Source organism: Meleagris gallopavo, chromosome 5 (genome assembly GCF_000146605.3).
Source record: "Meleagris gallopavo isolate NT-WF06-2002-E0010 breed Aviagen turkey brand Nicholas breeding stock chromosome 5, Turkey_5.1, whole genome shotgun sequence".
Classification (NCBI taxonomy): Eukaryota; Metazoa; Chordata; class Aves; order Galliformes; family Phasianidae; genus Meleagris; species Meleagris gallopavo.
The window spans coordinates 56977348-57004759 of NC_015015.2; the positions used below are offsets into that span (position 1 = coordinate 56977348).

General features: G+C 38.2%; 1 protein-coding gene across 1 annotated transcript in view; it reads left to right on the top strand.

Annotated features, from left to right (window-relative positions):
* Nucleotides 1-27412, top strand: part of KLHDC1 (kelch domain containing 1) — a 29681-nt gene that overhangs the window by 924 nt on the left and 1345 nt on the right. Inside the window, 11 exon segments of the mRNA XM_010712142.3 lie at nucleotides 2173-2243; nucleotides 4239-4356; nucleotides 5228-5346; nucleotides 7201-7279; nucleotides 8151-8234; nucleotides 10114-10197; nucleotides 16290-16348; nucleotides 21383-21495; nucleotides 22268-22340; nucleotides 25977-26061; nucleotides 26573-26625. Coding sequence (XP_010710444.2) covers nucleotides 2173-2243; nucleotides 4239-4356; nucleotides 5228-5346; nucleotides 7201-7279; nucleotides 8151-8234; nucleotides 10114-10197; nucleotides 16290-16348; nucleotides 21383-21495; nucleotides 22268-22340; nucleotides 25977-26061; nucleotides 26573-26625 — 938 coding nt within the window.

Below are 27412 nucleotides of genomic sequence, written 5' to 3' on the forward strand. Positions count from 1 at the left end.
CGCGCGGGGCGGGCGTTGGGTGCGGCTGACATGGCTGCTGTGAGGGGGGAGCCCGTGCTAGCCGCCCTGCTGGATTCTCTCACAAGAACGCCTGTTCAGGAAGGCTGCCTGGAGCCTATCCCTTCCTCAGCCTGAGATCGGCCGCTCTGGGCTAAATACCTTTCCTCCTTCCTTTTGGGCGTGTCAGCGATAATTTGCGGATGTTTTGTTGTTTGGTTTTTTTTTCCTCTGTTGTGTAATTTGTGCTCTTGTTGGGTTCCTGCGTTTTTTGCTTATTAGTAGTTAAGTGCAGCATGTTTTCTTCCTTAGAAAGCAGTTCTGTTGGTTCACACCTAAGCTGGTATCAGGCTGAAAACACACCTGCTCTTTGCCTTCAAGGCATCACTGCCAGTTCTGGTATAAGCAAATCCTTGTGATTTTTAGTTCTGTGTTAATTTAACATTTAAAATAAAACACGGCATTGTATACAGCTATTTCATTTTATTCGTGGTGTTTGCACCCACTGGTCCTAAGATGTGCATGTAGAAAGTAGCAGTGCACAGTCCTGGTCTTCCTCTAGGCTAGAACATGCTTCTTTTCACTATTTGTTTTTTTCTTGTTTTTCACAGGTAAGCTTTTAGATAAGCAAAACTGCTCTGTGTTCAAACAGAGTTCTCCCTGGATGTGAAGTTTAGAATAGATCCTGTGTTGTGAGCAGGCAGCAGCACACTTCTGGGGCAATCAGGTCCCTCTGGTTTCTGGAAATCAGAATGTTCTTCTTGGAACTAAAGTGCTCAATTTGAGCAGTGGGATAGAGCTGAGCAGTTTATGGAACCTGAAGGATTTCCATGCTCCCATGCTTGATCAGTTGACCCAAAAGGAGTTGTGCTGCCAGTACTGAAAATACAAAGAAACTGAAGGGCTGCCAGGAAGCTGTGAAGTGCCTTTAAGCTGTTCCTGCAGGGTTCTTTCCTTTTAGGGTCTTCAGTAGGTGGTGTTTCTCATGACTGAGGTCCGTGAAGATTTCATGGTATAACTTTGAGGAAGTCAGTTGCCTCTCAGATATGAACACATCAGTACATTTGAGTGATCTCTCACATTCGGGAAGGTTTAATACATTTCTTTGGCCTTAAATTCAGTAATACTCTATAGCTGTTCAGCATCTAAAGCATCTAACTCCCTGGAAATCTCTGTGCCTTAGTCTTTAGAAATGCAGGTTGGATTGACCTGACTAGCGTAACCCTTCACAAAAACAGATGACTTTGTTTTTACCTTTTACGTTGGTGTAGGCTGTTGGTGGCCTACTGCCCAGTAACTTATTATTCAAAGCTGGTTCTCCAGCAAATACTTGGCCTCTGTTGTACCTAGATTAAATATAGCAGACTTCTGCGCTTTTTTTAAAGCTGCAAGCTGCGTGCTATGGCAGAGAAAGGCACCTGGCAGGATAAACTGTACCAAAGGTAATGCTTGTTTGCCTGTTCAACACCTCTCAAATTGAAGAGGTAATAATAAGGGCAAGTAATCAATATCAGTAATTAATAAGTACATTTCCATTTTGTATATGAGCTCATTTACTCTCGTTCATTTCATTTTTATCTATGCTTTTTATTTCTCTGGCTGCTTATTCCCTTAATTCCTTGCTAAGGTTAAGGCAATAATGGCACACTAGTTACCCAGCTGGAGTTCTGCCATCACGTTCTTTCAGATTTCCTTTTCCTGCCTGTTATCCTTTCTCATTAGTATTTCCCAAATTACTTTTCTTTCATACATGGCTTTTGTTTCACAGAGCAGTCAGGTTTCTCCTTCAGGTTATGACATCCATTAAGCTTTTCTGTAGTTGACATTTCGTTAAGGTCCTTCCTACAGCTGCTGCTCATGTGCTTTTCAGTTATGCTTTTCTCTTTGTTTTGCTATGTTCTGCCTGGAATTGCCTCAGTGACTTGAGGAAAGACCCAGTGCAAAAGGAAAAACATTTTTTTTGAACTTCTAGTATAAAATGTAAATTATTAGCATTATTGAGCTGCATGCTTGAAAAGGTAATGATCAGAGCAAAAAAGTAGGACTGTTCTGGTAGGTCATATCCTTAAGAGCATTCCGTGTTGCTAAGTAACATGATTTGGTATTCATTTTAAAATATATGGTGCATAATACATGAGTGATTAAACATCTGTGACTTTTTTTGGTCCATTTTAGTCGATTGAAGAAAATGAAGTGTATTTGCCTAATGATGAGCTCTGGATCTATGAAATGGATAGCGGGTTATGGTAAGTTGAATTATTTATGTTTAATTAATATACTAAATTGGTATTTGTGTAGGTTATAGTTAGCTGCCATGCAAAGACTCCAGTTATGTGAGTTATTGGTGATGTTCCTGGGAATTCACATTGCGATGTGTAATGTGAAGACTGAAAAACAGACAAATGTCTGTTCTAAATTACTCTAGAAAACACATTAATTGCTTAAATATGATTGTGGGGTTTGCTTTGCTTTTTTTCTTGAAAGAATGTTTGAAATGGCCACTTAAGTCTCTGTTGTTAGAACAGATGTATTTTACTTGTGCCTTGTTCTCCATACATTAATGTTAAAGGACTATTTAAATATTTGGGTTGTTGATCTATTTACAATTACATATATTTGTGCTATTACTTATAACTGTGTTATGAATGTATTTGTAAAAGTAATTCCTAACTAACCATATCTTGCATGTGACTAGCAATTTCATCATTGCATTTTTATTTACTGTGTTTATGTATTGTATATAGGGAGAGATAATAATGCTTCTGTTTAAAGTTTTCCCATGGAATCTACCGTAATTGTGTTCAGTCTGTCAAGTAGGATTAATTTGGGTTCATTTGTGTGCTCTGCCACCTGCTTTTATAGTATCCCAACTGTTTATGTATTTCTTGCATACCCATATGAAAAGCATCAATTTGAAATTGAGGAAGAAGGGGATAAGGACTATCTCAGGAGAGTATCTTATAGCATGTGTGAAATTCCACACTTTGGTCAAATGACTGACTTTGAAAGTAGCATTCTGGATATTGTTGTCTGTGTCTTTTGGTGAGAGGGCTGACTAAAGCAGCCCCATACCTTCTTATTCCTTCCTCCATTCCCGTGTTGCTGTATCGTGTGTTGGTACAGCTGTTTATATGGTCACGTAGGAAATTGGATCAGGAAAGCGATCCGAGTTAAATATAACTTTTCTTTTTTTCTAGACTTATTTTTAAGATGGATCAGTTCTTGAGCTCATTCACTTACAGCACCAGCAGTTGTATGCATACAGCTAAGTGCACAGCATGACACAGGAACAAGCAGGAATGAGAGAGCAAGAGCAGAGAAGGGGAAGGTGGCTTTGATGGCAGAGCAGAGATACTTGGGCACAGTGCCCCACACTGCTGCTATCCAGCACAGTGTTCAGTAAGGTCACACGTTCATCGTTCACATCTGGTGATTAAGGACATGTAAAGCTTTTCCTTTCAAAGGAAACTGCTTTCAGTTCTTGTAGGCTGGGATAAAAAGCTGCATGAATCCTTTTCTTCTGTATGGTCACCAGTGGTAGAAACTGAAGGCATCTGGTCGAAGTGCAGATGTGTCAAAGATGGGAGTGAATGGGATTGTCTGGTCAGTAGGCCTAGTAGAGAAAAGAAATACTGGAACCAGATGGGAGGCCATGCCTGAGGAAAGACAGATAATGGAAATTACTGGTTTGTAGGTGACACTAGCAAGGAGAAGGCTGGGGACTGCTAGCTGTGGCAGAAGAATGTTGATGAAACTGACACTGTTAAAGCTTTTGTGTTGTGCTAAATACAGTGCAAAATGTGGTTTGAAAAGTGACTTATTGAAGTATGACCCAGTACCAAAATTAGTGAGCACTGCAGACCTGTATTTCTACTTCTGCCTCAGTTCTCCACTTCTGATACAAACAACAATACCATGTTCTAATTTCAGGAGTTTTTGGAATTATCACTAATAGTATTTCCAGTGTTTTAATAACTGTTTGGTTTTTTTTAGCCGTAATAATAACCTTTTAATTTGAGAAGCTTCAGAAATGTATGCACAACATCCACATGAAAGCACTCTTATACCACTAGAGCTTGACTTCCTGTATCAGCTATGGTTTCTACTACTTATGGCCAGCACGCTGCAACTGTGTTTTTAGCTTTAAGTACAGAAATCATTAATACCTGTACTTTGAGTTTGTTAACTTTAGTATGTTTGGAAACAGCATTGTAAGACTTAATATACTTGCCAAATTGCAGGACAATGCACCTCATGGAAGGAGAGTTACCTACCTCCATGTCAGGAAGCTGTGGAGCGAGCATTAATGGGAAGCTGTACGTTTTTGGTGGATTTGATGATAAAGGATACAGTAATCGGGTATTGTGTTCTTTTCTTCATAGCATGTCGTATTTGAACAAACAGGAATACTGACCTTACTGAAATAAGGAGAAATGTAAGGGAAAAACTCTTGTTTTATAGAAAAAGTGTACTTAAAAGGGTTTTTTTTGGTCAGTTTAAGTTTTAATGTTCAACTCCATTTATTTTTTCTTTGAATTTTTGTTGAATCGTAGCTTCAGAACGAGACTCTGTCTGTGAAACATTTTATTTCTAAGAATTGCCAGAGCTTTCCTGAGGACTTTAAAAAAAATTTATAGTGGCAGTTGAAATTGATCTTGTATATCACTTTGGTGATTACCTTCCTCACATAATGAGCAGTAGATAAAATATAACTACCGGTTTTCACAGTAACCAAAGAGCAAAGCAGCTTTGCTGTCACTTAGTGCAGAGGCAGCCAGAATTCAGTGCAGACTAGCAAATAACTGACAGGAAGGCTGCCATCACCTTTCAGTTTAGCAGTCCCTTCTCAAACATTGCTGATTTTGGTGTGGGTATTCCATTTAGGTTAGGTAGAAATACCTGTGGTTATTAGAACTGAACAGAGAGCTGTTGCAGGTTGCTTACAGGGCTTCTGTTGGCAGGAAGGAGCAGGGTATTACTATACTGGTCTGACAGAGAGAAAGCAAGGAAACTGGCCACTCATATTTCAACTGTGTTTTTGTGGTGAATGGGGCTCTTGCCATGCATTGCTATCTATTATAAAGTTCAGACTGTATTTTTTTATTTATTTATTTTTTAAAGCAATAGCATATTCTGGGGGTAGGGACGTTGTTCTTTTTGTTACTGCTTTGTGCCAGATTCTTCAGCATCATTTATACTGAAAACATTGTGATTTTGTTTTTCTTTTAAGCTATATTATGTTAATTTGCGAACAAAAAATGGAACCTATAGGTGGAAAAAAATCACCAATTTTAAAGGTCAACCTCCTACACCACGTGACAAGCTTTCCTGCTGGGTGTACAAGGACAGGTAACACATTAACAATATTTATTATGTATTGACTGCAGAGAGGGAGTACTATAACATGAAGAGAACACAGGCTGGTGATGTGTGACACTCTAAATCTTAGCTTGAGTTGCTGTGGGATTTTGTGTGACTCTCCTAACTTTATACCAGAGTTCTCTCACGTGTGAGCTGAATTAATGGTAAGTATAAACCTGCTTTAGGAGAGGGTTAGGAAGTTCAGTGAAAGTTTCTGGGTTGCTTTGAGGCTTTGGGTAAAAACTATTGCACTTGTATTACTTCCAGAAGTTAAAAGAAATCAGTGTAGAAATGACATTGAATTTCTCTTGCGTTATGTAACTATTAATTTATTTCCTGCAATAGGGTATATTCAGTATGTTTTGAAGTATTTTTAGTAGCATACAAGTACTAACAATTGCAAGGACATTTCAGTATCTTTGCATTATAAGATCCAAGTCAGCCTAGGTGTGTGTTATATTATTACTGAGCGTATTTGGGGAAAAAAAATGCTTAGCTAAAACGTATTTTACATCAGATTTTATAGTTATTATGGAAGGTTGCTGGATATTCTGGCATCTCTAGTCACAACTAAGTGATGTCAGCTAACTGTTACGAAATTATTGTAAATGAGTAAGAATATGATGTATGCTAAACGTTTCAAAATGTAAATGATTCTGATGGATTCTATATCAAAGAGGTTCAGATTTAAGCTGTATAATGTATCTGGGCTGTACCTTGGTTTTGTAGTTCTAATTTAACTACAAGATAAACAAAAATTGTATCATAGAATTACAGAATGGTTTGGATTGGAAAGGACTTTTAAGATCATCCAGTTCCAACCCCCTGCTATAGGCAGGGACACCTCCCTCTAGAGCAGGTTGCTCACAGCCCCATCCAGCCTGGCCTTGAGCCCTTCCAGGAAGGGGCATCCACAGCCTCACTGGGCAACCTGTTCCAGTGTCTCCATGTATTTGAAGAACTTTCATTTGCTATTAATGCAAGATCGTTCAAAATTAAACGGTACTCTGAATAGAGATAAACTTAATCAGTGCACTGAGATACTGGCAGAGTGCAACCAGCATAACCTTTTTGTTTAACAAGAGCACGTGGGGCCAAGCTGTGCACGTTTGTGCAAATACACCATGTTACAAGGTGTGAATTTGCAGATCTTAGTGTACTGCACAATGCTTTCACTGTTTCTTTAGGAATGTCAGTCTGAAATGACTTCACCATGTCATCATTTCCTAAATTGCCCTTTCCCAAGATACCAAATATCCTCAAATGTTGAAGTTAAACAAAACTTTAGGAACCGTTTCCTGTGCATGGCTCTTTGATGGTTGGAATATTAGGCTGGGAGGTGTGTGACGATACTTGCAGTGCAATATGTTCAATAACATTTAGTTGGAAGAATCTCTTAAGTTATGGAAGGACTTTGTGAGCTGAACTTTGGGAACATTAGTTGAAAAAAGGGGTTTATGGAAAGCTAACAAGTACTGCAGAAGCATGGAAGTGGAAAAAGCATGGAGATGTTCTGCCTTGTGTGTAACATGTCATTTTGCCTTGTGTCTGGAAACATGACTGTGATAAACTTGTGGATGGAGGGATACAGAGTGGGGACGTGGAGGTATCTTATATCTCCCTCCTCGTATAGGTGGATTTTTGTCAGGCACAGAGGACTGTAACAGTTCTACCTTTGTGCTGGAAAGGTTCTCTGTGTAATTAGGTGCAACGTGAAATATTTTAATTTGTATTATTCATAATACATACCGTAGGTAAAGCAAAACTTGAAACTGATCATTACAGCTTATTCATTTGAATGCTCTCTTAAAAGCTAACAACTTTTTTATGTTGATGTTTCAGGCTAATATATTTTGGGGGCTATGGCTGTAGGAAGCACAATGAGCTGAGTGATTGCTTTGATGTCCATGATGCCTTTTGGGTAAGGGATTTCCTACAACTTAGAGTGTTTTATCTCTTCTGATTGTCAAAACATGGCCTTTTATACTATGCTCATTAGGTGTGAAGGTCTGCTTGATTGTCTTTTATGTGTAGAATCAGCACAAATGTAAATTTGAGTCTTCTATTGAAAATCTCTTGTTGCATGTTGGAATGGGGTTGAGTGTTCTGTTTATTTGCGGTACCCACTGCTAGGCTTTGAGTACAATGAAACAAAATGCTGTGAAAGTAAAAACAAAGACAGTATTTGAAATCTGAAAATGCATTTTAAACATTGAACTCCCAGAGTGTGTTAGATTTTTATTTTTTTTTTCCTTGAAGTAATAGCAGTGAATATTATAGCCTCACAAAGGTAATGGACCAACACCTCTGGTTGTTTCTCTTAATTTCTTTACCAAGTCAATTCCATGTGCTTTAATGACTGTAATGAGCTCCTACAGAAGGGAGAAGGAAGGAGTCTGGTGAAAGTGTTCATTCAAATGAATTAATAGATATGCATTCAAAGGAGTACAGAGCCTTACTTCACATGCTAAACATTGACTTAGAAGAAATGTATTGTTTTGTGCAATAAGATATATTGTAGAACTTGCCTACTGCAGTGACTGATTTTGAGCTCAAAGCTCGTTTTCAAAAGAGCCATCATCCCTAACACTCCTGACTGCTGCTGACCTTTAACCAGACCTGAGTTCCTCTAAAACACTTTAAAACATTACCCCATGCTGGTTTTTTTCTTTAAATAAAATAGTCTCGTTTATTTTCTCTTTTTGATAGATCACTTCTCAGTCTGTACCCTTTAATGAGCACAAAGATTTTAAGATGAAATAACATTTATTATTTTTGAACTTCTCTTTTAGGAAGGACAGATTTTCTGGGGATGGCATAATGATGTTCACGTTTTTGATACAAACACACAAACTTGGTCTCAACCCGCAATTAGAGTGAGTGTTTTTAAGTCTTGCTGTCTGAGATAATTGTGTTTTTCCTGCATTTTGAATAGTTCATGAGCTCTAGAAATTGATGTCAGGACAAGCAATTTGAATATACATAATGTCACACTGGTTTGTAATGCTAAACAGGAGGACGCTTGACAGAACTGAAGTGTGTAAAACTCAAGGTTTGACACCATGACTTTTTCCCTCCAGGATATGATTAGATCGATGTTGGGTTTTTTTCTATCATGTTCAGAAACTAAAAGTATAGTAAGGTTCAGAGAGGTATTTGAAATATGTATAGATGAGATGCTACAGTATTTGATATCTAGAATGCAGAGCTTTGTATTCAGACTTTAAAATAAACGTTGGGAATACGAAATTACTGTCAGCTGTCCATTACTGGAAGGATAAGGCACTGGAATACTCCCCAAAACCATTTATTATGTATAGCAGACAGGTGCTGAGAATCAGTCAGAGCACGGAGGCATTTCAGTGGCCCTCACACAGCACACGTGGGTCCTGCAGAATGCATTCTGCTGGCTGTTGGGGTGTCTTGTAGTTCTTTCAGGGCTTTGGTTCTGGAAACATTCCTTAGCTGGAGCATAAACATTAAGCCATGCTGCATGTCCTAGCAAAGGCCTTCTGGGACATAGCAAAGGTCTTTGGGCAGCATGTGGTATAAATGTATGAATGGTTTTAGTGGTGCCAGCAGGTGTTAATGAACACTGTTGATCTATTTTGATATGAAGCTGTTTGGTTGATTGCAACCGTGTATAATTAATCTGCAACGTGGGTGAACTTTCACAGAAAACTGAGAGTTGGCCCTATGAGAATTTAAGGCTGGCCAGGGGATTTCTTCCTCTCTTTCCCCTCTCCTTTTTCATAAAGCTGATAGGTCTGTCACTGTGAATGATAGCAACAGTGGTCTTGAAATTTAGGCCTCACAGTCTTAAAAAAGGCCAAGAGAGAGGCAGCAAACCTATCTGTATTGTTAGATGAGGCCTTTAGTCTTTATTTGCGAAGTAAAAATGTTGGTTAAGATGAGGGGGTTATGTGTGCATTATTTGAGTGCTGGTTATATGCAGTTGCTATATTCTCTCAGGGCCTAGTATTGAAAAATGTTTTAAACAAATCCCTCATAGTCATGCAATCATGTTAGAATAAACAGACCAGATAGCCTCCAGCAAATACATTATTTTAATAGTCTTCCAAAGGAGTGGATGTACTCAGTTTCGCAGTAAAATACTGATATTAAATATAATAGTATAGAAATTCAGAAAATCCTGGTGAGTTTACAGAAAGACTCATTAGAGGCATATGGCAACAAGGTCTGTTGCCATAGGTTTTGTTTTATTTACCAGATGTTCTGAAATTCCTACAAAATTAAATGCAAAAAATGAAATTGTTGTTTAAAAATAAAAGCTATCTCCTTCCAACTTACCCAGGGAAGATTTTTTTTTTAGCTATTAGGTGTTAAATAAACATTAAAAATCTGATCCCAGAGATCTCTGGTATCAGTTCCTGATAGTTTGCACCTAGGAAAAGTAAAGTTTCGTGGGATATATCAACAGTTACTGATGTGTTATTTTAATTTCATGCTTAGGAAGTAAAGATAGATGAATTGAATTTCACTTGAATAAATCATTGATAAATTAGACCAGGAGGGAATACATTAAACTTAGCAACTGAAGGAACTCATTGAAAGCTGTCCTTAGCAGCTATGTGTGTTTTCTAATGTCTGTGGAGTCTTGGATGTGCTTATAAATTATTTAAAACCAGAGGTGTGTCAGCATATTGATGCATGTTGGCCTTTGTTACTGACTTACATTAGTCCTTGGCTGACACTTTGACCATGTTCTGAAATAACATCTATTGATCCTTTCAGGGTGGAGATCCACCTCAGCCTCGAGCAGCCCACACGTGTGCTGTGCTGGGAAATAAAGGATACATCTTTGGAGGACGAGTACTGGTTAGTGTATAATTAAAACATTATTGGTGGTAATGTTGTTTTTGTGTTTTTTTTTTTATTAGAGTTTTGTTTGCTTGTTTTGAAGTTTGTTTTTTTTTTTAAAGCAAATAATTTTTGCAGTAGAAACAAGTCCAAAGCGTTACTGGCCTGACCGGTATGTTTATGAGTGGTGAACCCAGAGTGCTCTTTCATTCCCCTGTGCCTTACAAAAAGGAGATTCTGTCTTTCTGTCTACAGTATTAATGCTAAAGTATGAATTGTACCAAAAGGGAAAAACAGATTGACTGTATGATAAATGTAAATGCTTAGAAATCAACAAAAATGGCTGACCTGCATCTGTAGGAGATGCTTCTTCAGAAGTAGAGAGAAAACAAACTTGATAACAGATCAGATTTTAATAAACGGAGGAATGCTAGCATTCTGTGCTTGCTACAGCATTACAGGTTTATACATCACTTAATGAAATGATAGCAAGTAGTGAATACAACAAGGATTTTAGCTTGTGCTATTTTTCTCCCCTAAAGGAAGGGGAACTATGTAAGAACAGTCATTTCTTCCTCATTTTTACCTGCTGAGAAATTGAAGTTTATTATAGTGTGTTTGATATATTTTATGTTTACAATTGCAACGCATGCTTCTGAAAGGTAGGAAATACCAGATTTCAGCTGGCTTGATAACTTAAACTATTTTTTGCATAGTAGTGTCTGAAATTTGGTCATTTAGAAAAGCAGGATGTGATTACAATGTCTGGACACAAAGCTAATGTCTGTGTATGTTCCAGCTGGTCCAGGAAGCTGCAGCATGTTATCTGATAGCACAGGCTGCTGCAGCCAGCAGTCATCTCAGTCCCATTAAGCCTCTCCTCTGCTCTCTGATGCTCTCTGAACTCCAGTTCTGCAGTCTGTCTTTACCTTCAGCATGTTTTGTGTCCTTGTTAAAGAACATGTGAAGAGCATTGGAGAGATTGCTGTCAACAGCTCTTTTCTATGTATCCAATAGAGGCTCTTGACCACAAGAGTAAGGTTTGTATGTATTTTTTGATAGCTGATCTAAGACTGTACCATTTAGTACACGTCTTAAATCTACTGCCATTTAGGAATCATCAAGAGCATAGAGATGTGTATGATGTACTGTGCATATTTAAAGCAAAGCTAGGTTCTTGCTGTATTAACTCTTAAATTCCTTACTTTCCTAGCTCTTTTTCACTTGGGGGAAAACAAAGTCACAGGTATAATCCTATGGTTGGTTATCTGTACCTAACAAACTTGAAGCTACCACTGGAAAGTAGGGAGATACTAAAATCTCAACAAAACATTTAATTTTTCTAGCGTTGGTTAGAGGAAATTTTCTCCTTAAGCTTCTTCTCTGTTGAAGCATTAAATAAATGTAAGTATTTAAGCCTGAGGCAGCAATCCAATATTAATAATATATATCCCTTTCTTGTGTCTGAAAACAAAGATGGTAGTGAGTAGTCTTAACTAATGCAGGTTTCACCTAGCATCTGGAAAGTTCTTTGCCAGATTAGTTTTGTTATGGGGGGGAAAATGTACCAACTCTTTTTAGAACTGCTGCAAAAGCATAGGTAAGATAATATTTTTGTCTCCATATGAGCTGGAATTCATAAGAGATGTGAGAAACATTCTGTGAGGCTAGTAAAAAAAAAAAACCCTAATTTAAGTTACTGTGTACTCACTCATCCATATTTATAAAAAATTGTTACAATTTTAGCCTGTTTTTTACCTGTTACTGATTCATAGCCTTTAATTGTATTCAGCTAGAAGATGAGCCTTTATGCTTTTTTCTGATATGAAAAGTAACAGTAAAGGAGCTTTTGAAAGCACTCTGTTTCCATAGTTTTACTATATGAAAGAAAAGGAGTTAAGTTACTGTTGGTTGGAAATGGCCTATAGTGGACATACACCAGCTTCATCTTAGAAAGCTTTGATAACCTAAACCTTGAATTCTCAAGGTATTGTAATTTTTCCCCATTCAAGTTCACCTTATTTTTCAGGCTATAAGAGTCGTGCTGTGGTTTTTTTCATTCTTCTCAGGGAAAGCCTACAGTTCTGTTACAAAATGGCTTACTCCTGCTTGCTCAGCTGGAAACCAGACACACAGATCAAGGCAGGTGGAAAATGGCCACAAAAATCAAATATGCAGTCAGTTATTCACTTTGAATTTCTTCCCACTGCTGAGGGAAAAGTTTTTATCTGAGTACCTTTTCAGGGCAATCAGAGAGGAAAGTAACCAAGGCTGATCATGTCGATTCTTAGCAGTCTGCATTATGTTGCCTTTGATACAGGCTCACAATCTTTGGATTGTTGCTAAAGCCCCACCTCTGTCTGGCAAAACTGCAAACAGTAGCTTCCAGAGCTGTAGGTTTGGTCAAACATGATTTACAAACATTTAAGGAAATAAGTGGCTAGTGGGAGAGACCAAAAAATAGCTGGTCTTAAGCAAATACTGTGTGTCAGAGTTAGCTGTAGTAGGCTGTGAGCACTGTAAATGCATCCTTGCTAACCACAGCTGAACTGAATCCTGCCTCTCGTTCAGCAAGTCTACAGACATGAGAGGGAGAGAAACTAAATGTGAAGAACAAAACCTGCAGCTCAGGACCTTCTGACCTACCATTCATTTCTGTGTACTTCTGCAGCCTTCAAAGCTTTGCTCCTTTGGCTTTCTCTTAGTCTCTCTGTAGTGCAGAGGTACTTTGCAGAACAGGATAGCGTTGCGTGCTGTGTCCAAGCTAGCCAGGATTGCTGCACTGTGCCTGTTGCAACTGAACTGCTCTGTGACTCCAGCTAAGACTTCCACACAGCCTCTGCTACTCACAAGTAAAGTTATTAGGAAACTGAAGCTCCCCTGTGATTCCTTCACTGAGCTGTTGTGTAATTAGACATGCCCTAAGAGGACATGCTCTCTGGCTTCTGTTCTGTCTGTTTCACTGCAGGATTCAGAAATACAAGAAAGCTCCAGTCTGAAGGGGTTTTCCTCTCCCTCAAGTAGCACCTGCTTTCTTAATAACCACTTGCTGAATTTCACTGAAGCCACTTGGGAAGGATATGAGAGACGAGTGAAATTTTGGAAAGCTGTATTTAATTTTGTGTGACAGTAGTAAGTGTAATTTCCACCTTAGAGATTCCTTATTATCAATTCACTTTCTACTCTAGGAATAAATGAAGGAAGCTTACAGAGTTTAGGAAACATTCAGTGAGGCATGAGGAGTTAATGTAAGACATGAAGCAGGGAAGGAAAGCTAAAGACATCAGTAAAGAACTACGTTTCCTGAGAAGAGTAACCTCCCCCCAGAGGGTGAAGTCTCGCTTTTGTCCATAAACTAAGGAGCAAATATGGGGTTGCTCTGCTCCTCCTTCTCCTTCTAGTTCACCATAATACAAATCTTCCCAGGGAAAAGGCTCTACAAGGAACCAGAAAGGGCCAGGAAGTGTCATGAGGCTTCTCCTATTCATCCTTCTGGGAGGAAAGGGCACCTTTTTCCAAAGTTGGAGCTAGAGCTGGTAAAAGAAGATGATGATCAAAATCAATTGTACCAGGAATCATTTGAAAACAGGCTCAGAAGTATTATGTGGACTCTGTTCCTCCAGGTAAGACCCTGAAAATCAGGAATGGGAGAAAGTGGGAAGGAAGGAAAGTTAGTGCAAAAGATGGTGCAAGTCTCATGTTTAAGCAGAAAGTTTTCATAGAAAGATTGATGAAGTAGTAATGCAGTCTTTTCAGCAGTTCTTTGCACATCTGATGCCTAATGTATGCATGCTTATATTTCTTTTTAACCTTTTTGTCACTGAAGATAAGAAGATACGTTGAACTGCAGTCTTTCTTTTACAAAGATTTGAGTGTAATAGCTGTTTGATTGTAAATCTGAGACTGGAGAGCTATGCTGAGTTGACTGTAACAGCAGTGATCAATAAATATGTCACCCTTAGTGCCTTTCATCACACTAGAAAGCTAGTCCTGAGACAAGGGAGATCTTGGTTAATGTTTACTGGGCTGCATATAAATGACTATGCCATAGATAAGTAAGTCTGAGTCCTTGTGGCTCAGAGGGAAATGCAGACCCTCTTATGATGCTTAGTGCTTCTGAGCCAGTGAAGAATCAATGTAGGATTATGAGCTAAGTGATTAAATATAGTAGCTGGGAGTTATAAATATAGGAGCAACTGCAGGAAAACTTGGCATACTTGCCTGTGTGATACCTGACTGTGAGCTTTATAGTTTCCCTAACAAGAGTTGAGTAGAAAGACATTTTAATTTATTAAAGCTGTGTTAAAGGACTGAATCTCAGACAGAAATGTCCAACTGATGCTGTGTTTTGAATTCAAAATGAAGTTGATGTAATTACTCATTTGCAATCTGTTGAAACATTAGCATGTAAAGTTGTTATACATTGATTTCCTAGGGACCGAGGAACTGAAAACTGCTCCATCTTCTGCCTTTTTAAAGAGAGGAAAGTCAGCTAAGAGGTCTTGAACAGCATCTTCATGAAAGCTTAATTTGCAATATAACAGCACCTTTCTTTCTTCCCTTCCTTTAATCCATGTCCTCTGTATTGAACTTTTATTCCAAGACGATTAAATATTTGCAATTCTGGAGGCCACAATGTTGTTTTTTTCCCACCCTATCCTCAAGTGTCTAACTGTGTACAAGTACAGCAGAAGAATCTCAGTAATTGCATTTTGCTTTCTACGTGTGTGATGTGTTCCTCGTTTCCTTCAGAGCCACCTGAAGGAGCAGGAAGCTGAATAGACTTGTCATGGAAGACAGATCATCTCACTAGCTGTTAGTTGGACCAGATTCTATTGTTATATTCACCTTCTTGTGGGGGTAAAGTTTCTCAGGCAACGCACAAAAGCACTTGCATTCTGTTTTTCTTAAGCCTGTTGGCTTATCTGAAGACAAAACACTAGTTAACATCATCTTCCCCTGGACAGAAACAGGCTAGCACATAAGAGATCAGAGGAGGCCACAGCTATCTTGAAAACCTTGCTGTTCCCTGAAAATGCTGAGAGACCTTCCATAGCTTTGATGGACTGCTCTGGAAGTCTCTCAAACTCACTAACTGGCTGAGTTCTCAGCGATAAAACTACTCCTATTCTGACTTAAATGACAAGTCTAGTTTCTGCCTCAAAGGATCTACAAGCTGGAGAAAGGCTTATTCTAATAGATCTATGGACTGCCTTAGGAGAAAGAAATTGTAAGGTAAGGCAAGCTATATTTCCCTACTTCTCAGATACTGTTTAGTGCTACCTAGGGGAATCACACATGTCAGTCAGGTGTATTGCAAGGCACTGAAAATACTGCTACAATCTCAAGCAAAGAAATGTTCTTACATTCTCTTCCCAGTCTCCCTCCTTTTATGTTTTCACGGCAATTACTTCATTCCAAAACACAGGCATATATGCAAGCACATTGATTTCCCATTCTTCTTACTGATACATTTTATTATTTCCATGGCAAATGCTAAAGGATCATTGTTATTGTTGACAGTAGTAACTTTGTGAAAGGGCTTGCCATCCAGAAAAGAAAAACAAACACAGATGTTTTTAACTTCCTGTGGGATGTCATGCACTGAGTACATTACAAGAAATAAGTGAGCAGGCAGCCAGGAGGATGTACAGTTGCAATCAATGCAAATAAAAATTGAGAAACTGTGGATGGAGTTTTTTACCTTCTGCAATTGCCTACTGCAGGTTCAATGGATCAAAATTAAATACATTTCCAGGAATCGAGTATCACATAGCTCTTCATTATTAAATGATTGTTTAAGAATAAAAGTGACTCCATAGTGCCACTGCTTTATTACTGGGTGTACTCCTGACACTTTACTTTCAGAGAGTTGCCTGGTGGGGTTTTATTTTTTGGTTGTTATTGTTTGCTTGTTTGTTTTTTAGAAGAAATGCTTTTCATCTGCCTCACAGTCAGAGTTGTTTTAAGGCACGCAGGTACAAGTTTCTTGAAAATGTCTTATGTAAATTTTCTGTCCTAGGATGGTATCACTGAAATACTTTGCTCATTGTTTACTTAATACAACTTAACTGGAACATTTTCTTTCTTTCTTTTTTAATTTATTTTAGCAAACGAGGATGAATGATTTGCACTGCCTGAATTTAGACACTTGGACCTGGTCTGGAAGGTAAGTTTTTCTCTCTACCATTTAAAGTTGAATGCACAAATTGAAACACACAGTTAAATAGTTCCAGTGTTGATTTTGTAGTTTTTCCAAGAAGAGAATGGGAGTTTGGGGACAATTACAACAGCTGTTACATAGTGATTTCAATTTAATTTAATTTGATAGGGGTTACTACACTTTTTCTGTTCTGCACCAAATCATTGTTAATGCTATTTCAAGCACAGCACGCAGTGATTTAACATCCTAATTTCCATGAAGGGTTCGTTTATCCATATGGAATTTTAGTTTGATGTCCTTCTGAATAGTGTTCATTCCTATACATTTTCCTATATATTTTGCTCTCTGCAGTCCAGACTGAAGAAAGGTGATATTTTTTTTTCCATTTCAAGCATCTAAAACTTTTTTTTAAGTAAAATAACTGACCTATATATTTCAGTTTTAAACTATGTGAAGTATTAGGATACATTTTTAAATGCTATACTATACTTTCTATACTACATGTGTAGAGTCAGTGAATATATTGTTAGTAGCTTATAGGCAAACCAGGAGACCAACAGGTGATAACCACTCTTCTGTTCCTACCTGCAAGGTAACCTAATGGTAATCCCAAAAAAGACCATAAACTGCAACTTTACAATTTTATGCACATACTGATGCTGCTTCAGAGCTTTATGTGCTTCATGCACCTATGATGGACATCTTTATGGCTTGCTGATCCAGTCAAGCATGTTCCTCTGCCCTCTGAAACAAGAGCTAAACCAGGGTGTGGACAGTCCTCCATCAATTCCTTCTTACTGCTGGTGGACAGCAGGACAAGGAAGTTTCACAGTGACCTTTCAAAAAAGCACCTCTTTAGAGACTTCAGCACTTAAGATTAACTGAAGGTTTAATTGACCATTTTCTTTGTTGGTTGTTTTAAAACAAAGAATATTTTGCTTAGATGACACCACTATTATTCTTAAAGTGTGAACTTCCCCTCCAGGTGGATTGATTATTCCAGTTACTGGATGTAATTGCTTCCTTTTTTTGATTGTTGCATAAGCAGTTAGTGTTTGACTTTCTTTATTATTGCTTTAAAAAAGGAGAGCTGTGACATTTGAGTGACAAATCAGTAAGAGGAACATCAAGCCCTGAAGGAAGGGCGTCATAGTTGTAGTTCTAAGACAAAGCTGGCCATTCTGAAGTTCCTATCCATTTTATTGGCATGTGAAAGCTAATTTCCAGGTTTTCAAGATTGTTCTATTCTTGGCCTCAGTACAACAGAATGATTTTACATGCAAGCACACATATTTTCAGACTGAGGATGGTCATACTAGAGGTAACCATTCCTTTAAACTTGTGTTCCAATACCCATTTGTGTCTATATTGTGATCCAAAAGTAGCTCAGAGGACTGACCTGTGATATAGTATAGTCTGATAATTCAGGACACGGCTGCAAAAAAGCTTTGCAAGGTGTCTGCACCATACATATTTGTTCATACCTAGAAGGGTAGCTAATCAAAAGCTGTTCTTACAGGCAGCCTCTGCTCTTCTGTTGGTGTCTGATCTTACAGGAGCCTGAAAAATATAATTCAGACCATAGCAAATGGAAGAATTCAGATTAGCCACAATCATCTGCAAATCAGGGAAAAAAAGGACACTTGCCTAATGCAGGACAATGTTCTCTTCAAATAATTATAGCTACGAATATATTATCTATTATGGCATGATCTCATATCACCACTCTACCTGTCAGCGTGCACAATAGCTCTAAAATAGATTTAATCTCCTAATTATAAGAGGAGCAAAAATTCAGCACGTCTTTCAGGAACTATCAAAATAGTATTCACGTTTTAACTCTGTTCCACAGGCTGTCTTTGCTCAAATTACTTGAAAAATGATTTCTGGGTAAATACATCCATTCATAGAGTCACTGACAGTAGCTATATTAGAAATTGGGCGTTTGTAGGGAACGTCTCCAGTCTAAAGAACATGGTCCCAGAAGTTCCACCGTTCTGCACAGTGTAGAATGAGATAGAGTAGATAAACAGAGTGGCATTTTTTTTCTTTTCTGTTTTTTAACCAATGAAGCTACATATTAAGAGTGAGAAATAAACCAAATCACCCCATATCCTTTGAGCACCAGCAGTTATGAATAGTTCTAATCAGGCAATCTGTTTCCAGCTAAAAACTGTCTCAGAAGCTGAGTGGGGAAATTCCTTCAGACTTTCCTTGCCATCAGTGTGAATATTTTCTGCTCTAGGTGTTTCTTGCAACTACCCTTTCTTATGCTATCACTTCATATTCCTCTGCTCTAATGACAAATGAAAAACAGAGCAAGCTGCAACCTTTCTGGTCTTGATAAGAGAGTTACCTCAGACATTCTGCAGCTGAAGAGAGATTGCTTTTTGACTGCCCACATAAATTATCGCCAAATGAGGGTCAAGCATTTAATACAGGCTAAAAAGTTTGGCTGTCTGAATGATGCAGATGTTTGGATTTCTACTGTGAAGTACACATCTCCCACTGAGGTGTTGGTTTGAACAGTCCAACATCCACGTTCACTTGTTCAGTATTTTCTCTGAGAAATTCCAAACATAATGGTGATTTTAATGACAGGCCAGAAGGCTTTCGATAACTGATAACTGTCATGACTCATCATACACTTCTTTTACCAGCCTGCTTTACCAACCAGTCGTACCAGGTTTTCTTTCTTATTTAACTCTGTACAGGTTTCTTAAGGAATTGCATCATATTAATTTACTAATCCAGGAATATATTCCAGTATGGGATTGCAGTAATAGTAGTCTTCTTTTACCACAGTATTCGTTGTTAAGCTGCTTTGAAAATACTCTTGCATTACTCAGATAAAGCTCTGACTTGCCACTGTTACCAGCCAGCACAAGTAAGGCTCAGAGCTGAGGACTGACCTTTCCTGTAGTTAACTGTCTGTATACAGAAAAGATTAAGGAAATGCCACCATGTTGCCACCACCTCTTGGCTCTGTCCTCAAACCTCCTGAAATTCCTTCCCAAATCTTAACTGCCATGCAGAAGAAAAAAATGCTAAATATGAGTAACTGGGAGGGTCTTTTTACAGACTGTTGTTGAAATAAAAGCCTTTAAATGAATGTCTTTACAGTTGGAAATAGTGATTTTCAGAGGTAAAACATTTCTTCTTAAAGAGCAATGTAGTTTATACTGTCTCTTACCACTGGCACTCTTACCAGGATGCCACTTCAATACTATTCTCAATATGTCCAATGTTGAAACCCTCAGGTAGAGGTGGAGCAGGGAAAGATGTCTACTGCTACTCAGAACTTACTTCATCTCTGAGCTCCACCAACCTGCTACTCAAAATGTCCAATAGTGTGATATTTCTATTACCATGATATTTCTATTACCATGATTTTTTTTTATTTTTATTTTTTTTTGTATCAGTAGCATGGAAGATTCAAACGTTACCATTCATCAGTATCTGGTACTTACTTTTCTAAACATCAAAGCTTGTTGTATCTCAGCGGAGTCTGCCTCTTTTGTAGATCTGAGAAGTATCTCATAGGAGAGTTATGTGAAGCAGGCACTTAAATAAACATTGTCAACTTGGCTCCAACTTCAGTGCCAAATTTAGTAGGACAGTTTTGCAATCACTGTTTAATTAGCTGTGATTCTTCAGTCTTTGCTTCCAGATGGAGAGCTGCTCAACACTCAGCAGTAGTGAGATTCTTCTAACTGCAGATGCCTGCATTACTCACCCTAGACTTCCTCTGTGCTCAGTTAGAGAAACAGGCGCTGCTTTGGCATGAGATAACTGCTGCCAAGGTAGACATCTGAAAAATGTCCCAAGTTCTGCTCTTTAAGAAACTGTTTCTCTTCATTGATTGTAAAGGAAATACAGATTATTGTCTCTTTTTGGTGTATTCACAATAGAGATAGAGCACACATCTGGGTAAATTACATTAACCCCTCTTCAGCAAAGTAGGAAAAAAGAGAGGTAACCGGTTCTTGGAAATATAATCTGTGTGGGCTGTTGCAAAGTCCCCTCTTTTGCTCTATGGACAGTTCAGCAAGAGTCTGTCCCTGTCACAGAGCTGACTGGTGTTTGTAGCTGTTCTTTTCATTATCTTTCCAAAATCAGGACATAGAGAGTATGTGGTAGCCTAGATGGAGTGTGTCTAAGTTCAGGTACATTTACAATAGAAGTTCCCTTTTGCTAGATCAAGATACTATGTGGTCTGATGCCCTCTGGAGGTCCGTATCTTTCTCTGCTGACTTTTGGAATCCACCTGATGCAACTACACACCAAAGTGCCTAGACTAAGATGATGTGAATTCAGGCCACCCACTACAGGAAATCCCAAATGTTCAGCTTCTTTATCCAGATTGTCATCTCAAGCATATGTAACTGCAGCTAAAATGAAATACCTAGATAAGATCTGGAAGAACATTATTTTAGTAACGTGACCAGAATTTTAGAATAATAAACTGCCTTTAAGTTTTATCCTTAAAAATTTTACTTTTTAGTCATTTTTTTTCCTCAAAGTTTGAGCAGCCCACCATTATGTGAAAAGGCACGGTGATGGGAGAGATACAGTACCCTTTGGCTAAGACATAAAGCCACAATCCTTCCAGCATTTAAAATTATCTTCTTAGGAATTGAAAGAGAATAATTCCATAGGATCCAGTTTTAAATTCCTGCGTGTGCTGTGCGGGTTATTTGAATATACTGTTCTTCCTTTGCTGTCCTGAGTGCTTTCAGTTGTTTGTTAATTAGTGTTAATGTGAAGAAAACAAACAAAATAGCAATCTCTGCTTTTCTCCTCTCCTCTGATATTTATGTAACTGTTGAGAGGATGGTCACCACAAGAAAGTATTTGCTTTGCTTTAGATTTGAACACTGCTCTTCTTAAGGGTAAATTCAGATTGCCGAATTGCAAATTTTTCACTGGGAAAATATCCAAGCTTGCCCTAAGACAGACTGAATTAACAATTAAATTTCTCATCAGGTTCATTTTCAGCATTCTTTGAAAAATTGCTTTTTGTTTATTTGTTTCATCAAGAATTAGTATCAGCGGAGAGAAACCAAAGGATCGATCATGGCACACCCTTACTCCGATAGGAGATGACAGACTCTTTCTTTTTGGTGGACTGAGTTCTGATAATGTTCCTTTAAGTAAGTAAGTCAAAGATTATAATTTGATTGTATACTTCAGTACTAACTAAATATACTGTGATATTTGTTGTCTTTCTCAAACTAGAGTTGAGTCTTTTTACAGAGTTCTTATGGCAGTTAAGTATTTCTCTTGCCGTGTTGCTTTTTAAAGAAACGTAGGTGCATGTTGTGCAGCACAGTGGTAAGATATGATGATAAATCTTTCACTGAGCTGTCCGTGATCTAAAAAACCAAATGTTTCACACGTTCAGGTGTGAGCAGGGGGTAACTTTTGATCTGAACATGAATTGCAGTAAGAAGATGCGTTACATCAATGTGTTATTTGTACATTTTTGAATGAATCACAGCTACAAAACACGAAATAGGAAGTAAGGTGGTCTCCATATTCTGTGTTCCCTTTCTAGAAAGAGCAGCTTTTGTAGAAAAGGCAATCTTCTCATGACAGGATATGAAAATAGCTTTGAGTGTCACAGATATATTCCATTGGGAGGGGATGCTTTCCAAAAGGATGTTGACCTGCTTTCATAGGAACGTCAGCCTGCTTTTTCAATATATCAAAAAGAAAAGAAAAAAAACAGTTTAATTTCAGATTTCAATGCAGCATGCTTTTGGTAAGTGAATGGCTAGGTTAAATTACAGAGATTGAAACGGTGCTAGTTAATGTAGTAATGATGTTTTTGTTATCTTGATGTACCATCCTTGTGGAACACAGAGCTTTTTGTATAAGTGAAAGGGAAGGTAATAAACTACTGATGTATCTTCTTATTTACAGGTGATGGCTGGATTCACAGCATTACAACAAATGGATGGAAACAGCTTACTCATCTGCCTAAGAGTAGGCCTAGGTACACAATAACATTTGCTGAAATCTAGACATTTCAAGTTAAGGAATTCTGAATTACTCAATAGTGTTTTTAAACTACATTATATAAGAATATTTTACAAATATTTTACAAAAATGAATGCAGTGTGATTGAAAGCTTGCACTACTTCTTTATGCTCCTTCATACCAGACTTTGTGGTTGTTACAGTTGAATTATGATGCTTATTTGCATTAAAATATTTTAATGCAAATTAACCTTTTTATACAAGGAAATCTATATTGTTTAACTTTTGAGGAATTTTATAACCAAGGAGAATTACACACGTTAGTTAATGATGACACATTTTGAGAAACATGGGGAAGACAACAGTTAAAATGCTGACGGACCTTTTGGGGTCCAAAAGAATTAGAAACAGCTCTTGTTTGTTTTGGTTTGTTTTGTTTTTTTCTCTGAGCAGAAGCAAATAATTGTGATCACAGCTGTGCAAAGCTGACTTTAGTACTAAACAACAACTACTGGATTTAAGCAGCACAATCGAGGCTTGTTTTTTTAGTTTTGAGAACTTAACTGACAATCAAAAAAAAAAAACTACCTCTAGGATGTACGTGGCTATACTGTCCCAGATTCTGTCCCCCTTTCCTCTCAAGTTTATGACTACAGGAAAAGATCACTTCTGGCTACTTTATACTGTTCTAAGTTTCTTTGAAATATAACAGACCAAGTTTTCTGTTTTCTTATATTTAAAACTATTTCAAGCCTAAATAAATTCATACCTTAGCTTCCTGTAATATTTTCTTTTTACAGTCAGTGAACTGGTATGTGAAAACTGATGACTGCTTTAAATAACTAAGCACATCATTAGCTGTCAAGGCTAATTAGTCTTCCTGCTCGATTCTTTACACGGATGGGCTTCTAAAAGTTAACTGCTGAAGTGCACTGCCTCCCCTTGTGTAATTCAGTTTTAGTTTTTGCTGCATCATAGAAAGGAACTGGGAAGGAGCAGGATGTGCTCTTTCTACAAGCAGCAGGCTGGGGACGTGCAGCTCAGCCTTTACTCTGCAGTTAAGTTGTAATAACATTGGTTCCAAACATGGTGCTGGCACTCGACTCTTGAGCCCCATGGGGCTTACAGGCAGCTCAATAGCAGATCCCTTACTGGGCTGCAAAGCTTCCCTGTCACTTGACTGTGCTGACAGAGAGGCTGCTGAGCAATCCACCTGCCTTGCTGCTGTGGAAGTACCAAAAAGGGCAACTGAGACTGCTACTGCTTGCTTTGCTGTGCATGCAGCCCTGAGAGAATGGAGCCATGGGGTTCCCACCTCGTGACAGTCTGAAAGTTCCCTCCAGTTCAAATGTGTCTTGCTATTCTCTGCTGCCTTCAGATTTTGGTATAGAGTTTTGGTAGGCTGAGAACAGTTGCCCTTCACTGAATCTAAATCTTTAAGGAAGTAAATGACAATCCAGCAGCAATTTTTTAAAGGAAGATACTGCAGTAACATTTTTCAAGAAGTCTTGGAAACAGATAAAAGAAGCCACACCAAAAACCTGTCCGTATATTGAATTGGTCTGAATGAGTTGCTCACATGCCTTTAACAGTAGGACTTAAAATGTTCTGGCATTAATACTTAAATGTGTACTTAGGTTATATATTTCTCTCATAATACACTGTACTGCATGTGTCAGTATGTTTTCCTGGTGCTTCTGCAAAATTGTTTCTCATTAAATTTTTTAAAGAACAGTTCCTTTAGTTTCATTCAACCTCTTTTTTCCAGTAAATTGTCTCCTGATTCTGTATTGGTAGAAAAGAATATATTTTTTTCTGTCCATAAATTGTGCTTTAGAAAATGTTTTGCATGCCAAGTTAATTAACAAATTGTATGTTTAATTTACAAATTCCTAGTGTTTGCATTACCATGTAATTCTGTTACTTTAGATAGAAGAGCTATGTAAAAGGTTACATGAATTCAGCTTCTGTGTAACTTAAATAACATGCTTTATTAGAATGTTTAGGTGCTAAGTTAGAGCAGCTGTGAGAGGACATAAACTCTGTCAGTCTGTAGAAAAATGCATCAGGTTGCAAGATAGGATGGCAACAAGGTGAAGGCAGGAAAGGCTTCCAAGTGTTCTTCGGTGATGAAGTCCAGGCCAGAGTTTCCCTAAGGCAGATAAGGCAGAGACAGATCTATCCACAGGTATGAGGAAGAGAAAAGGTGGGACACAGTTTAGCCTGAGGAGAACAGTGAATAATTATTGAAATGAATGGAGTAAGAAAGTGCGAATGTTTCCTTCTGCACAAAAGTTCTAGCTGTGTGTGTTATTTTGGTTAAGTAAATGTAAGGGGCCAGAGCTCTGTGCTGATAATCATCCTGCGACAGTTACTTCAGTGGTGATACACCAGTAGAAAAGTAATACGTTTTTGTCTGCTAGCAATAAAAAGTAAATCTGGCAAGGTGTAGCTACTGAAGTAGCAGAATCATTGTTAAGGCAAGTTTATGTAAGTCAACTTTTTTGTTTTGTTTTTGCTGTTGTTTTTTTATACTATCTGCTTTTACACGTACAATACAAATTATTTGTGGACATGGTGTAAGTAATTGATGCACAGAAAATGACCCCCATGAGACTTGGGGTAAGCATAAAAGTGATATGAGATAATCTGTGCTACGAAGCTCTCATCCTAGTGCTCAGGGATAAGAGTCAGTACTAAAAACCCCACGATTTTAAAACAAATACAATTAAACTCATGGATTAAAGAAACAGGATAAAGGCTGTTTTGATAAAAGCTTGCTTTCTAAAATTTTTCCACTGACTTTTTGTTATACCACTGATACATAAGACAAAGTGTATGTAACTGCAGTACAGCTGAGTCAAGTAGTGACAAAAATATACTGGTCTGCATGAAATGTAGTCATTCACCAAAATTCTCATGAAAAGGATAGTCACATTGCTCTCTCCTTTTATACTGTTAAGTAATTGAATAATAATGTAATATTCTAAGGGATTGGTTTAGTTTTGAAAGCCTTTTAAATAATGTCTTTGTCTTGGTTTTCCAAAAGGTGGGGATTATGTTACAGTACTCTACATGTACATCTGCCTCTCTTGCCCATATATATTTGGAATCAATTGACCCATTTGAGTAATATTTGACAAAGCAGAAACCTCAGAGGTGCTTCCCAGAGTATTGCTCTGTGCAAATAAATGGTCAAACAGAAAAGAATGACTCATAATGGGCTTCACTCCCGTGGAGCTGAGGGCTCACTAGAAAAGAAAGTCTTCCTTAAGACACAAATAATGAAGCAGCAGCTTTATTGTTTCTCCCCCTCATAGTGCAAGTTGTAAAATTAATTATTTCAAATTTTGCAATTCTTCTTGGTAAGTGGTGGGAGAAGAATGAGACTTCAAGGCTCTCAGTGCACAAGAAGTGCAATCACAGGACTGAGCAAAGGTGACCTTTCCATTTTAATTCAAAGGAACATAGATCCTCCTAATGGAAGAGTTGTGAAAAGAAACTTGAATATGAGGAATGTAGGAAAGTTTGTGAGGTAGTTAATATGTAGCTGTATTGCATAAAAATATTTAACTTTTAGAATTGTTTTACTGATAACACACATCTGCTTGTTGTTATTTGGTCACTAAACCTATTCACAATGTTATTTCTAGACTGTGGCATACAGCCTGCCTTGGAAAAGAAGGAGAGGTGATGGTGTTTGGTGGAAGCAAAGATGACTTGCACTTCATGGATACGGTCAGTAAACTGAACAACAAAATCCCAGCACTATAGTTAATATAATTGAAATAAAATGAAGTTAATACAGTTGCTGATACAACTGTACAAAATCATAGAATCATAGAATTGCTCAGGTTGGAAAAGACCTTAAAGATGGAGTCCAACCACAACCTAACAGTACTATCCTAACTGACAACCCTCTGCTAAATCATGGCCCGAACAGTCTTTAAACACATGGAGACTTAACCACCTCCCTTCCAGTGCTTAACAACCCTTTCAGTAAAGAAGTTTTTCCTGATATAAGGATATGAGAGGATGTGACCTTAGGTGTTCCTGGAAGGTAATTTAGAAAGGGTTTTTCTTGCTCACAAAGAAGTTTACTATTCAGATTCTTTCTAAGTCATTATTTAAATATCTGCAATTTAAAACTTTGGATGTAGTAATAGGTGTTATATTGATGTACAAAATAGCAGTATTTCTGAGAAAAGCTGTTTGTCATTTACATGCTTGTTTTCTTTCTTTCAATCAGGGTCACTGCAGTGACTTGTTGATATTTCAGACGCAACCTTACTCACTTCTCAGGTGAGCTGAGGCTGTTTACATCGCTCTGGTGCTGTTTGTACACAAAGGTTTTAATGTAATCCTGTGTAGGCAGGTAAACTACAAAATGACTCTCTCAGCAAACCTTTGAAACATGCAGTGTATGATAATCCATAGCAGTTTAAACACCAGTGGTGTCTAATCCTCTATCTCCTGCATGTGTGTGCACAACACATGTACTGAACATTGCAAGAAGCTTTTACTCAATGCCACTTTGGGTTACAGACAACTTACTAAATCACAGAATGGCCTGTGTTGCAAAGGAGCACAGTGCTGATCCAGTTCCAACCCCCTGCTATGTGCAGGTCGCCAACCAGCAGCCCAGGCTGCTCAGAGCCACATCCAGCCTGGCCTTGAATGCCTGCAGGGATGGGGCATCCACAGCCTCCTGGGCAACCTGTTCCACTGCCTCACCACCCTCTGGCTGAAAAACTTCCTCCTCATATCCAACCCAAACCTCCCCTATCTCACTTTAAAACCATTCCCCCTTGTCCTATCATCATCCACCCTCACAAACAGCCGTTCCCCCTCCTGTTTATCCGCTCCCTTCAAGCACTGAAGGCCACAATGAGGTCTCCCCAGAGCCTTCTCTTCTCCAAGCTAAACAAGCCCAGTTTCCTCAACCTTCCCTCACAGGAGAGGTGCTCCAGCCCTCTGATCATCTTGGTGGCCCTTTTCCCCTTTTCTGGACTTGTTCCAAGAGCTCCACATCTTTCTTGTTCTGGGAACTCTGAGGATATATATATATATTTTTTAATGTTCCTTTTTT